This window comes from Mizuhopecten yessoensis, unplaced genomic scaffold (genome assembly GCF_002113885.1).
Source record: "Mizuhopecten yessoensis strain PY_sf001 unplaced genomic scaffold, ASM211388v2 scaffold8381, whole genome shotgun sequence".
NCBI lineage: Eukaryota > Metazoa > Mollusca > Bivalvia > Pectinida > Pectinidae > Mizuhopecten > Mizuhopecten yessoensis.
The window spans coordinates 717322-732927 of record NW_018407519.1 but is presented as its reverse complement, the minus strand read 5'-3'; the positions used below and the strand labels follow the sequence as shown (position 1 = coordinate 732927).

At 37.7% G+C, this 15606-nt stretch overlaps 1 protein-coding gene across 4 annotated transcripts in view; it reads left to right on the top strand.

The window, feature by feature from the left end:
* The first annotated feature begins 10948 nt into the window (after window positions 1–10948).
* Window positions 10949–15606, top strand: part of LOC110455792 (patj homolog) — a 54959-nt gene continuing 50301 nt past the window's right edge. For 3 of the 4 annotated variants that reach the window (XM_021506161.1, XM_021506159.1, XM_021506158.1), the window contains exon 1: window positions 10950–11605. In XM_021506161.1, coding sequence (XP_021361836.1) covers window positions 11474–11605 — 132 coding nt within the window. In that variant the 5' untranslated portion in view covers window positions 10950–11473. Of the gene's footprint in view, window positions 11606–15606 lie in introns of all 4 variants that reach the window. The other variant, XM_021506160.1, reaches the window with a different exon arrangement.

Here is a 15606-nt window from a genome sequence, read left to right as displayed (position 1 = left end):
GGGGGGGGGGGGGGGGGGGGGATATAGTACTAGTGTTGCCCATGTCTGTCCCGTCCTGATTCAATGTAAACACTTTTTGGTCAAACTTTATTCAAAGGTCAAGTAAGAGTATACTTCGGACATCGTTGTTTTTCAGGATGGTAATTATAATAACATACAGAAAAAACATGAATATTATAATCAACTTATCAACTTTAAGTGAAGTACCTTGTGTGTATGCATGTTTCAGGGTATCAAGATCAAAGTGGTTGTAACTTTTCATAGAACACTGAAACTAATTTCACATGGCAGCGGGGGCATTTATGCCTTACAGACATTTTCTAGTCATTTTCTTCGTTTGCTTCAAGGTCTAGCTGATAGTTGTAGCTTTCTTGTGATACGAGTTTCAAAGTTAAAAATTTTAAAATGACAGTTTGGACACATTTGATTGGAAACTTGCTGTTTTATATGTTCAAAGATTCTATAATAACATACAAAATGGCACTGGGCATGCTTACTGATACAATGTAATGAACACCTTTGGTCTGCCGCCATTTTTGTCAGACTATTCGACAGTTCAGCTGATATTTGGAAGATTGGATAAGTAAACGAATGAATAACCAAATGAATAATTACCTTACAAACAAAAACAATTGAATGATACCTTTCTCACTAGTAATTAAATCTCTTTTATGTAGGTACAATAATAATTCCTTATCACCTGAAAGATACAACTTCCATTAAGGTGATATGCACAGTGTTTTGCTATATATTACCTGTTATACTTGTTATATAAATATAAACTTTATTTATTTTACAACAGTTATGAAACAAGTTATTTCAACTTATATTAATCACTCTTGTTTGCCCGGATGTTAGCATGTGGGGGTCTTAGCGTGGGAGGAAACCAGAGTACCCAGAGAAAACCCACGTGGTCGGGCAGGTGACCCCAACCTTTTCACGTCCGATTATACTTGTTATCAAGAAACTAACATTCTGATATCAAAATTATGTTTTCTTCACCTAGAAAAATAGTTTAAATCATGATAAAAAAGTTTGATATTAAAAATCAGGTTATTTAATAAAAGAAGAAAAAAAGGAAAAATGCAGACTATGTATAAAAGAAGTGTTTTTAGCTCACCTGGCCCAAAGGGCCAAGTGAGCTTATGGCATGGTGCGGCGTCCGGCGTCCGTCCGGCGTCTGTCCGGCATCTGTCTGTCCATCGTCCGGCGTCCGTCCGGCGTCAGCTTTTTACTTTAAACAACTTCTTCTCAGTAACCAAAAGGCCTAGGGTGATGATATTCGGCCTGTAGCATGCTGGGATAAAAGGCTACCAAGTGTGTTCAAATGAATTACCTTGACCCACTTTCAAGGTCACAGGGGTCAAATGTCGGAAAATCTTCAAACAACTTCTTCTCAATAACCAAAAGGCCCAGGGTACTGATATTGGGCCTGTATCATTCTGGGATGAATTGCTACCAAATTTGTTCAAATGAATGACCTTGACCCACTTTCAAGGTCACAGGGGTCAAATGTCGGAAAATCTTCAAACAATTTCTTCTCAATAACCAAAAAGGCCAGGGTACTGAAATTAGGCCTGTAGCAGGCTTGGATGAAGGACTACCAAGTTTGTTCAAATGAATGACTTTGACCCACTTTCAAGGTCACAGGGGTCAAATGTCGGAAAATCTTCAAACCACTTCTTCTCAATAACCAAACGGCTGAGGATATTGAAATTGGGCCTGTAGCATGCTGGGATGAAGAGCTACCAAGTTTGCTCAAATGAATGTTCTTGACCCACTTTCAACCTAATGGCATTGTTCGACATTCAAGGTCACAGGCATCATATGTTTAAATCTTTTAATAGGTTCTTATGAATCAAACACTGATATTCTGCCTGTTGCTGTATTTTAGTCCACTTTTAAGATTACAAGTGTGAAATTAATACTAGGTGAGCGATGCAGGCCCATTGGGCCTCATGTTTTTGGTATCGTAAGATAGAAATTTGGGTTGTGAACAATTGTAAATGCTGTCTATACTGTAGGTGACATTAGTAATCTAGGGTGTACGTTGTTAGGACTCTATACAGAGTTTGTTTTATGTGTAATTTGTACTTGATTTCACTGAGGTTTCTGCACCTTATCTTTGAGTCTTACATTAGAATATAAAACACTTAGAAATACGGGGGAAATAACTCAGACCAATTCCTGTCAATCACACTTCATACCAAAATTTACTGCACATCCAGTTAAGTTTATAAAATGTGGCAATTCTCCAAATACTTAAAATCTGTATTTTCAGAAACTTTGATTTCATCAAATGCAGAACTTATCAGAAATTCAAGGCTTAACTAGAAAAAATATCCACAGTAAAGGGGAGTAAGTAGGTTAGTATTGCACAGATGTTTTAACCATTTTACTATTATAGCTAAACCCTTATTTAGGCATTTGAATTTCCACCTGTAGATAATAGAATACAGTCCAAAACATCGGCTGTCAGAATCACTGAGCCATAATAAATTGGAAATTCTGTAGACTTGATTTCCCCCCTAACTTCCCTAGGAATAAGACTTTCATCTGCTATTTATGAGATGACAATTTGATGGCCCAATGTTACAGTACTTTGGGGGAAGCCAATGAGAACTGACATCTGTCAGTTTAACTAAACAACAATATATGGGGTAATGCAGCCAAGCTTTGGCATGTAGAATCATTAGCAAGACATATAGCTCAGATCGGAGACAGACATCATATCTGTAAATTCTTTTTTAGCTCACTTCACGAAAGTCTCACGATGACACATTCATCATGCATCGATTTGTTTTCCATCAGCTTTAGCTTGTCGGTCTGTCTATCATCTGCCTGCTGGTAACTTTTAACACTTCCAACTTTTCCTCAAAACTTCCAGTCAGATTTTTATGAACTTACCTGACAGTGTCGGTGGACTACTGCTTGTGTAAGTACAGTATATTATGTCCGTCTTGTGTCCATATGTTGTTCATATGTTTATGTTGTGCACTCATCATCAACTTTTTAGCTCGGGTAGTTGGCCCAAAGGGGTAAGTGAGCTGATGTAATGTACGCGGCTCTTCCTTAGGTCTATATGGGAAAGTAAAGGGTTATAGTCTTTATGAGCTTCTAAGAATTTTTGGCATGTAGCGATTCCCTGAACCGAAATAATTCATTATTGCAGAAATATTGGATGTTCTCCCGTCTACACTTCCTGTAGAAATTTGCAAGGTCCAGAAGGGGAAATAGAGGCTAATCTTAAAAAAAACCTCTAGAAGTAATAAAAAGTGATTTTGATCTAATTACATCTAAAGCTTCCCTTGAAGGGAATTCATTGTTCAGTAAATATAGATTGTTGTCAACTTGGAAGGTGAGGAGAAGTTCCAATAAACAGAATAGCATGAATCTTGAAAGGACAACTGACCTTAACGAGTTTGTATGAAATGTGTGAAGCAATGCTGTTGATATTTGAAATCTAGTCTGAATCACTGTTGTTTAGACTTGAAATCTAGTCTGAACCAATGCTGTTTTGATTGAAATCTAGTCTGAACCACTGCTGTTATTAATTGAAATCTAGTGTGAAGCAACCGAATGCTGATCATTGAAATCTAGTCTGAACCAATGCTGTTATTAATGAAATCTAGTGAGAACCATTGCTGTTATTAATTGAAATCTAGTCTGAACCAATGCTGTTATTAATGAAATCTAGTGAGAACCATTGCTGTTATTAATTGAAATCTAGTCTGAACCAATGCTGTTATTAATGAAATCTAGTGAGAACCATTGCTGTTATTAATTGAAATCTAGTCTGAACCAATGCTGTTATTAATGAAATCTAGTGAGAACCAATGCTGTGATTAATTGAAATCTAGTCTGAACCAATACTGTGATTAATTGAAATCTAGTATGAAGCAATGCTGTTGATATTTAAAATCTAGTGTGAAGCAATGCTGTTGATATTTGAAATCTAGTATGAACCAATGCTGTTGATATTTGAAATCTAGTCTGAACCACTGCTGTTATTAATTGAAATCTAGTCTGAACCACTGCTGTTATTAATTGAAATCTAGTGTGAAGCAACCGAATGCTGATCATTGAAATCTAGTCTGAACCAATGCTGTAATTAATGAAATCTAGTGAGAACCACTGCTGTTATTAATTGAAATCTAGTCTGAACCACTGCTGTTATTAATTGAAATCTAGTGTGAAGCAACAGAATGCTGATCATTGAAATCTAGTCTGAACCAATGCTGTTATTAATTGAAATCTAGTCTGAACCAATGCTGTGATTAATTGAAATCTAGTATGAAGCAATGCTGTTGATATTTGAAATCTAATAAGAAGCAATGCTGTTGATATTTTAAATCTAGTAAGAAGCAATGCGGCTGATATTTGAAATCTAGTATGAAGCAATGCTGTTGATATTTGAAATCTAATAAGAAGCAATGCTGTTGATATTTTAAATCTAGTAAGAAGCAATGCTGCTGATATTTGAAATCTAGTATGAAGCAATGCTGCTGATATTTTAAATCTAGTATGAAGCAATTCTGTTGATATTCGAAATCTAGTATGAAGCAATGCTGCTGATATTTTAAATCTAGTATGAAGCAATGCTGTTGATATTTGAAATCTAATAAAAAGCAATGCTGTTGATATTTTAAATCTAGTAAGAAGCAATGCGGCTGATATTTGAAATCTAGTATGAAGCAACGCTGTTGATATTTGAAATCTAGTATGAAGCAACGCTGTTGATATTTGAAATCTAGTATGAAGCGGTGCTGCTGATATTTGAAATCTAGTATGAAGCAACGCTGTTGATATTTGAAATCTAATAAAAAGCAATGCTGTTGATATTTTAAATCTAGTAGGAAGCAATGCTGCTGATATTTGAAATCTAGTATGAAGCAATGCTGTTATTAATTGAAATCTAGTTTGAAGCAATGCTGTTGATATTTGAAATCTAGTATGAAGCAATGCTGTTGATATTTGAAATCTTATATGAATTAAGCAATGCTGTTGATATTTGAAATCTAGTATGAAGCAATGCTGTTGATATTTGAAATCTAGTATGAAGCAATGCTGTTGATATTTGAAATCTAGTATGAAGCAATGCTGCTGATATTTGAAATCTAGTATGAAGCAATGCTGTTGATATTCGAAATCTAGTATGAAGCAATGCTGCTGATATTTGAAATCTAGTCTGAACCAATGCTGTTATTAATTGAAATTTAGTCTGAACCACTGCTGTTATTAATTGAAATCTAGTATGAAGCAACCGAATCCTGATCATTGAAATCTAGTCTGAACCACTGCTGTTATTAATTGAAATCTAGTCTGAACCAATGCTGTAATTAATTGAAATCTAGTCTGAACCAATGCTGTGATTAATTGAAATCTAGTCTGAACCAATACTGTGATTAATTAAAATCTAGTATGAAGCAATGCTGCTGCTATTTGAAATCTAGTCTGAACCAATGCTGTTATTAATTGAAATCTAGTCTGAACCAATACTGTGATTAATTGAAATCTAGTATGAAGCAATGCTGTTGATATTTGAAATCTAGTATAAAGCAATGCTGTTGATATTTGAAATCTAGTATGAAGCAATGCTGCTGATATTTGAAATCTAGTGTGAAGCAATGCTGCTGATATTTGAAATCTACTATGAAGCAATGCTGCTGATATTTGAAATCTAGTATGAAGCAATGCTGCTGATTCAAGAGCCCATACTTGGATAAAGGCTAAGTGATTGGAGTATACCTTTGGAAATGTCACAAATGTGAGCCATATATTTTAACTGATAACTGAAGAACTCAACATATTACCAGCCTTCTCCTATTAATATATCCATTTACTATATTGCCAAACCCCTAAACTGTTGAAATTTTGATGGAGAAATGGTGGCAGTATAACAAGGTCTACAGCAGGTAATGGGAATCGATGGAACATCTCCGCTTTAAAACTGAACTCTGCATCTCAGTCTATACGTTCAAAGTGAGTAACACAAGTATTTATTTATTGTGGCTTGATGATGAAAACAGATGCGGGCAGCATGTCATTGAGTACACAATGGCTGCTAAGACAGTCCTGTGTCGGAGATTGAAGGATTCATTCTGGAGGAATGTGTTTTGATAAAAGTGGCCTCTTATAGGATGAGATATTGACTTCCCTTCTGAGGTTTTTGAACTGCTTTGCTGAATAATTCTAGGAATCAGCAGTTTTCAGGACCTGGGTAGAAATAAGCATTCTAGTTAATAATAATAATAATGATAATAAACAGCATTTATATAGAGCCCTATATAACTTGTAAAATTACTCTAAGGCGCTTTACTACATATGGATAATAGAAATGGTTATAATTGTGAAAACAGACAACAAAGGCTTGCAATCACTTTCATACATTTAACAAGCAATGTGCACATAATTGAACAAATAAAAGGGTGGTATTTACATGATGTCTTTGCAAAGATTCTAAAATGCAGACGTGAAGAGGTGAGTTTTTATGTCCCTCTTGAACTTGGCAAGGGTATTTGACTTCCTAATAGCAGATGGTAAGCTATTCCACAACGTAGCCGAAACCCTCCCAAAGCATCTGTTTCCGTAGGTCACAGTACGAGATTTTGGGACACACAACAAAGATTCTGACTCCGACCGCAGTGATCTTGACTGCTGATACAGGGTAACAAGTTCCTGTAGGTACTGAGGAGCTGTTCCATTCAGTGCCTTGTATGTGTATACCAGAATTTTGTACTGCGACCTGTATCGTACAGGTAACCAGTGCAACGAATAAAGCGCAGGTGTGATGTGCTCTCTCTTTCGAGTACGAGTAACTAGCCGTGCTGCAGTGTTCTGAACCCTCTGCAGACGACTAGTTAGTTTGTCAGATATACCACAGAGCAGGGCGTTACCATAATCCAACCGAGAGGTAACAAGTGAATGCACCAAAATCTTGCATGCATCTGCAGTTAGAAACTGCCGAATACAGCCGATGTTCCTGATCTGGTAGTAACAGGATTTGGCAATAGCGTTCACTTGTTTCTCCATGTTCAGAGAACTGTCAAAGTATACCCCTAGGTTTTTAACAGCTGGAACAGTCTCAATAGTTCTGGCACCAACCTTGAGCTGGAGAGCCATTGTTTGCTGACACTTTGGGGAAAAGACGATTAGTTCCGTCTTTTCCTGATTAAGTTTAAGCATGTTGGCGTTCATCCAGATACTGATATCTGTCAGACAAGCTTCCAGACTTTCTGAGACTGTATTCCAACTGTCCTGTGGTTTTATGACCATGTAAATTTGTGTGTCATCAGCATAGCAATGATAGCGAAGGCTATGGCGACGACAAATCTCTCCAATCGGTTTGGAGTACATACAATATTTTCGTGGTCCTAACACCGACCCTTGAGGAACCCCGAAATCTAGTACTTTGTCATGTGAGGTGGCAGATCCGATGGCAACACACTGTCGTCGTTCACTCAGGTATGACTGTATCCAGCATAGTGCGGTATCAGTCACTCCATAAGAGTATTCCAGACGTTTATAAAGTATGCCATGGTCGATGACGTCAAATGCAGCTGACAAGTCCAGCATGACAAGCACCGCTCTGCACTTGTTGTCCGATGCAGAAGCGATATCACTATGTACACGTAGGAGGGCCGTCTCAGTAGAGTGTCCCATGCAGTAGGCCGATTGCATGTTGTCATGGAGACTGTTCGCATGGAGATGAACCTCTAAACGCCGGGACACAACCTTCTCCAAGATCTTAGACAGAAAAGGCAGATTTGAAACTGGGCGGTAGTTTTTCAACTCCTCCTTGTCCATTCCAGGCTTTTTTAACAATGGTCTGACATGTGCCTTCTTGAAACATAATGGAACCTTTGACTCAACCAATGATTTGTTCATGATTGCGGTAATCAAAGGAAGCAGTGCTTCAAGACATTGCTTTAATAGGTCTGTAGGCAGTGGATCAAGCTCACAGGACTTCGATTGCGAGGTCATGATAATGTTGCGCAACTCGTCTTGGGTTGTTGGTGAGAGCTTTGTAAATGGTTCCCCATCAAATGCAATGTCAGCAGTCATGACAGAGATGTCAATGTCAGCAGAGGTGTTCACTTCCGTAATATTTTTCCTGATTGAGCTGATTTTATTCAGAAAGTAATCACTGAACTTGCTTGCTAAGTCTTTTTCAGAATTACAGCTTGGTAGGATAATTTCACCTTTCTGTCCCATTAGGTTTTTGGTGAGTCTAAAAAGTTGTCTTTTATCCTTGCCACATTCTTCATTTTTTTCCGAATAATAAGCCTTCTTTGACTGAAAGAGCAGTGAACCAACTAGCCGACATTGCTCTCTATAAATCAGTTGGTGAACGGTTAATTTGGTCCATCACCATGCACTGTCTCTCTGCTTGTCTACGTTTCTGTTTTTCCACGCGGAGATTTTCATTATACCACGGGGCGTTTGGTCTCACAGTTATCACCTTAGTTTGCAGAGGTGCGTGTTTCTCTATAAGGGCTTCTATACCAAATGTGTATGCTTCAACAAGATCATCAACCTTGCTTTCAGTAGATTGAAGGGCGGAACAAGACAAAATGTCATTGTTGAAATCTGGTATTGAAATTTCGCGGAATTTCCGGAAGCTCACTTCTTTTCTTGCACGAGCTGGCTTACTACATACAATTCAGTGTTGTATGGACAGCAAGATGATAACCAAATTGGTTCCCCTTTACATCACTTCGACATGGATCAATGACTGAAATAGCTCCATGAATGACTGAGTTATCTTCCCTCGTTATGACCACATCCAGTGTGTGGCCATGGGTGTGTGTAGCTTCCGTCACATGCTGAATCAGACCCCTGGAATCTAGTAGACCAGAGAACTGGCGAGCATCAACATTAGATGGATTGTCTAAGTGGAAATTTAGATCACCCGTGATAATAATCTCTTGTGGTACAACAACTTCGTGGTCTAAAAAGGTACACCATTCATCAAAAAACACTGTATTTCGGAAAGCATTCTGTTTAGATGGTGGAGGCCTGTAAATGATACACAATATAAATTGTTTATCACCAGCAATGACAGAACAAGTCATGTGCTCGAAGTGTGTGTATACATCATCATGGCTGGAAGAGAGATGTCTCACACTTAGGCCTTTTTTAAACAGAACAGCCACCCCACCACCATGTTTGCTGAGTCTAGCATTGTGGTGGAATTTATAGCCTGTTGGTATTAGCTCAGCTAGGACCTGGTCATCGATATCTGAACCTAACCAGGTTTCTGTCAATGCAAGAATGTCATTGTCCTGAGATGTAAACAAATACATTGGGCTGTATAGCACTATCATAAACTTTGACCAAATTTTGATGGATCAACAGGCATCTTGTCTAGAGTTTGATAGAAACAGATGGCCCAGTCAGGAATTTGAGGGAAACGGAAAGTCCAGTCAAGAGTTTGCTAGATACAGGTGATCCAGTCAAGAGTTTGCTAGATACAGATGTTAATGTCAAGAGTTTGATAGATACAGGTGATCCAATCAAGAGTTTGCTAGATACAGGTGATCCAATCAAGAGTTTGCTAGATAAAGATGTTAATGTCAAGAGTTTGATAGATACAGGTGGTCCAGTCCAGTCACTGGAGTGATAGCAGTTAATGTCCAGTCAGATTGTGGTTGTGAAAAATTCAGGCTGTTCATGAAAGCATTGCTGTGCTGTTATTAGATGGTTTGTTTGTGATGGGACATTCAGAGTTTATATAAGGGTCAATTTATGGCTTTAAAGCTGTTCATTATTGCCATGGGAGAGAAGTTTTACTAGCAACAGTTGACAAAATGGACAGTTGAAAACATGTACATGAAAGATTGAAAATCCAGTTTGTTGTCCATTTAATGTAGACTATAAGGTTAAAACACTGGATTAAGCACCGTTTTGATTCCTCGAAGACTAGATATGGTCCCAGGGGTAAGGTTAGGAGGTGGATGGTCGTGGTATGATGGGTGTTTGATAGTAATAGTATACCCATAATGAGTTTGTCAGATACCAGTTCTAGTCACAGGCAAATACAAGTCGGAGCCACAATCAGCATCCGTGATCAATACATTCTGGTCGCCCTTTGGTGTACATTTTACCCATCCCTATATTGGTAGAGAGTCAACAGAATCATTTAACAGTGAATTTATGTATACACAACTGGTGAGGTACAACACCACCGTTATTGAGGTACCATTTCACCGCTGAATGAGGGCTTCGTCAGGTACACAAAACGCATGCCAATTAGCCTCCTACATCATGCTTTCAAATTTACTTCAATTAAGTTAATTCTGGATTTGGAATTGAAAGCTACAGCAGTTGAAATATTCTTTGCGTTGTTTGGGATCGTAAAAGAAGAGTTACAAGATACAATCTGTGTGATTATGTAAATAAGTTGCAATACAATGAATGTGTATGAAGTTCTCCTCTCAGCACATACTGTGGTATCGGAATGGTGGATCATGAAACTTTACACGTGTTACATCTGTACTTGATGGTACCTGGTCTGGTGCTGTGTTATTTATGTTGTAAAGCTAGAAGGCTGTTTACATTTTGGAAATGTATACTTCATATTAGACTTTGTTATTATGTATACCAAATCTTTTCTCATGTTTTGCTAAATTCTGGAGAGAAAAAAAAATGCCGTCTGCACAGAGCATCAATGCTTCCATCAGCTTTATAAGAGAACATATTTTATTGTGTGTATCGAGTGCTGCTCACTGCTGGGGAAAGCTATATAGATGTAGGAGGTTTCCACTTGATGGAGTTTGTTCTCAGATTTTCTCTAATCATTGAAGACATGTTGTTGGATTTTTACTGTTTTTACTGGTCGATAGACAGTTTCTCTCTCAACGGTGTGTTTTTGTGTGAACTTTTACACTGTATGTGTTTTTAGTATTGTGCTTTTATTGCGTAAATGAAAGATATAAAAAATCTCTGGAAAGTAATTTCTAAAAAATTCTACGTCATGAATACGAACCAAAAAAATCTGTTGTGGTATTATCTAGTTTGATGTTTGCATGCCATTGCTAATATTGGCCCTTTTTATGTTTCTTAAACTTATCATCATATGAAACTCTGTCAGTCACAATTGAAACAAAGGTAGCATCACGTCGGTTATGATCAAGGTCTATAGCTGTTGCTACATCAAAAACACGGGCATAAGGGCGGAGACATGATAGAGCACAACGTCAACACAGAAAATCTATGTAAACTTCCAGTGGAGAAAACGACTGGCATAGAAGCAGTGGATGAAGTGGCACTGGATGTAAGGTGGCAAGGAGAATTAACATTATGTTGTCGTGGCGATAATTTCATAATGGCTATGGGTGAGGGGAACTATGGTGACATAAACCTGGAAAATTTTGTAGCGTGTTGTCTCCTTGTGTGGTTGGGAACTGTGTTGGAGAAGAACACTGTGGTTATACTGGGTGCTGTGGAGTCAGACCCTGTGATGGCGTATTAGATGGATGCTCACCTGGGCCAGTCGTTCCAGGACGCGATTTGTGGGGCGCTGGTAGCCACCATGTGTTACCTCAACACTAAACGGCCGCACTTGCTCTCGGATCACCACTTACCCATTACACAAGCACAGCCGGTAAACAGTTTGCTTTAATTGTTAATCATTTATAAGATTACTGTATGTAACAATTTAATTGTTATTTGAAATGTTATGTCAAGTTTTTGGTGTGTATCGTAGAACATGTAATTTTGATAGAACGTTTGGTTTGATAGGAATATTCATTGTGTTGCATATCCTTTTGTCGGCCCCCATTGTATAGAAGGTGACATCCATAAAGCATTATTCTGTGTGAAAAATGGGGTCCTGTCACCATCATAAACAGGGCGATGATTGCACCATATATATATTTGATGCAAAAAAACACCCAAAAACGTAGTCGTAGTCCTGATAGACACTATCATGCATGATTGGGCGACGGCCACAAGGGTATACGGTAAGTTTATGACAGACCTATAACCATAGGCTTAATTTCTGTATTGTTAACTCCAAATGATCTACTAGTCTGTGATAATGGGATGGGACTAAAATGCTACAAACTTATAATGGTTGTGTAGAAATCGGGCAAGTTGCCATCTAGCAGATTTGTGAAACATTTTCATTCATGGTACTATGACAACATTTCTCTCATAAAACTAAATGTGAAAACAACACATTTTCACTAAAATTTCTATAATGTGATCTTGAATTATTGTTAAGGTTCATCTTATAAATGATAGAAAATATGAAAAGTTTGCATCAGATTTAAAGAACAGGTTGTCATATTGAATAAGTATGTTTCATTTAATATTTCATGATCTTGCAGTGAGGCAGGAAAATCATTATGTTTAATGAATTAGTAATTTGTAGATCTAGGTAGACATTATATAAGGGAATGTGCTGCTAAGATCCAGAGCAGTGTAACTTTATCAGATGTTCTTTACCAAGATAACCTTTAGAAAGACTCTCAAAACTTGTTACGTACAGATATGGTCTTTTGATAGAGTATTAATATATAGCAAACAGTATTGTGGCGACTAGAAAACAGTGGTCTCTTAACACAAATGGTCTCTTGGAGTATTATTATGTAGAGGCAGAATTGTGCTTTGTACTTATGAAAAATATATTGGTTTTTCCAGTGCTTTAATCGTTGAATATATATTTAGAATTCAACGGGAAACCATTAAATATTCTGTTTGTTATATTTTTACAGTACATACAATGACTGAAATATTACTTCATCAGATAAGCGGGGGAATTTACAGCATAATATTTCACGTCATTTTCTAATGGCATCACCATGACAACAAGGTTACATGCTATTTTGAGCGCAATTACGCCATTTTCTGCCTAATTATCTGGTAAGATAACAATGATTTTGTAGTTTAATGAATACCTTAATTGTTTACCAAAAACGTTCACAAACAACAGTTTATTCTGTCGGCACTTTATCTACACCTGAACAGAATAACTGCTGGTTTGAATGCAGTTAATAGGAAGTACCATTCTGATTGGTCAATAGTAAAACGAATATCTTCACACTATGAAAGATGTTAATATCTGTCCCATTGTAAAAGGTTTCAGTTTTATCAAGGCGAGAGTTTAATATCTTACTTGTAAAAAGTAACAAAGTCAGTAAAATGCTTTGTGGGGATGTACAAATTGTGGTCTCTTAAGTGAGGGGTGGTCTTATTGGATGATATCTCAAACAGATTCCTTTTTATAGTGAAGGTACAATATATAATATATTAGTAATTTAATTCATGGTGTAACCATACTTTTTGAAATTGGCCTCTAAATTTAAATTGCAACATGGCTATGTTCATTAGGTCACTTTTTGCTAGAACGAGGTAGTGATTCGCTTTGCTGTCTGGTTTGTATTTATAGGCACAAAGACCAAGTTATACATCCTGTTTTTTAAAGTCACCCTACACTTAAGGCAGTCTGCCGCATCAGCTGATTTTACTGGCTAAACTAGTCTTTACATCGCCGTCGTAAATGATTGTGAAAGAAAAAAGTGTTGCCTCTCTGAAGTGACTCTGCCAGCATGTTGTGTTACTTAGTTATTCCCCAGTTACACTACCAGTATTCTACTTTAAGATTCTAAAGCGTATATTTTAAGCTGATTGGTTACTCTCGTTAAACCCATCATCAGTGCCTGCTTAAAACCTTGGTTTGGTTTATTGGGTTACGTGTCCTTAAAGAAATACTCAGGTGGTTTGAGGGTGTGAGTCCGTGACTGTAATACATATGTGAGTCCGTGACTGTAATACATGTGTGAGTCCGTGACTGTAATACATGTGTGAGTCCTTGAGATGGTGTGTTGGTGTATTTGCCTCTTTGCTGTAGTGTTGATGCCATTGACTTAAGTGTTTACCTTACTGAAATACCATGCTGAAGGCACCCAGCTCTGTGTTGCACCTGGTCACATTGTACTGACATTGAAAAGCCAGTTGATTCAATTGTTCTCTTTCTCTAAATGCTGTATGTTTAGCAGGGAATAATAACTACCACTTTAAAGGACACTGGTATGTCCCAGCTAAGGACCCGTCCTCAAAAAGGGGAATGTTTTTTTTAATATTTTTAAAGTGGTAACAAGGGAAACGTTACAAAGTAGAAAGATCAGGAATAGAAATACAAATACAGATAGGATAGGGAAGGTAAGATCCCAACTGTTGTGAGGTTATACACATACAGATAGGATAGGGAAGGTAAGATCCCAATTAGTGTGAGGTTATTAGATAGGATAGGGAAGGTAAGATTCCAATTGTTGTGATGTTATACACATACAGATAGGATAGGGAAGGTAAGATTCCAATTGTTGTGATGTTATACACATACAGATAGGATAGGGAAGGTAAGATTCCAATTGTTGTGAGGTTATACACATACAGATAGGATAGGGAAGGTAAGATCCCAATTGTTGTGAGGTTATAAACATCCAGATAGGATAGGGAAGGGAAGATCCCAATTAGTGTGAGGTTATTAGATAAGATAGGGAAGGTAAGATCCCAATTAGTGTGAGGTTATTAGATAGGATAGGGAAGGGAAGATCCCAATTAGTGTGAGGTTATTAGATAGGATAGGGAAGGTAGATCCCAATTGTTGTGATGTTATACACGTACAGATAGGATAGGGAACGTAAGATCCCAATTGTTTTGAGGTTATAAACATACCGATAGGATAGGGAAGGTAAGATCCCAATTGATGTGAGGTTATAAATATACAGATAGGATAGGGAATGTAAGATCCCAATTGTTTTGAGGTTATAAACATACCGATAGGATAGGGAAGGTAAGATCCCAATTAGTGTGAGGTTATTAGATAGGATAGGGAAGGTAAGATCCCAATTGGTGTGAGGTTATACATCATACTTTTGTATACCATTATATACTTGTCAATTAATTTCCTGGTCATCGTCTTAAGTCCCTCCATCTTGACCAGACTGGTGGGTTATGTCCCTCCATCTTGACCAGACTGTCTGGTGGGGTTGTACCTATCCAGTACAGCTCTCAGGTTCATCATGCTTTTGTATACTATTATATACTTGTCAATTAATTCCCTAGTCATCGTCTTAAGTCCCTCCATCTTGACCAGACTGGTGGGTTGTGTCCCTCCATCTTGACCAGACTGTCTGGTGGGGTTGTACCTATCCAGTAGAGCTCTCAGGTTCATCATGCTGTTGTATACTATTATATACTTGTCAATTAATAACCTAGTCATCGTCTTAAGTCCCTCCATCTTGACCAGACTGGTGGGTTGTGTCCCTCCATCTTGACCAGACTGTCTGGGGGGGGTGTACCTATCCAGTACAGCTCTCAGGTTCATCATGCTGTTGTATACTATTATATACTTGTCAATTAATTTCCTGGTCATCGTCTTAAGTCCCTCCATTTTGACCAGTCTGGTGGGGTTGTACCTATCCAGTACAGCTCTCAGGTTCATCATGCTGTTGTATACCATTATATACTTGTCAATTAATTCCCTGGTCATCGTCTTAAGTCCCTCCATCTTGACCAGTCTGGTGGGGTTGTACCTATCCAGTACAGCTCTCAGGTTCATCATGCTGTTGTATACCATTATATACTTGTCAATTAATT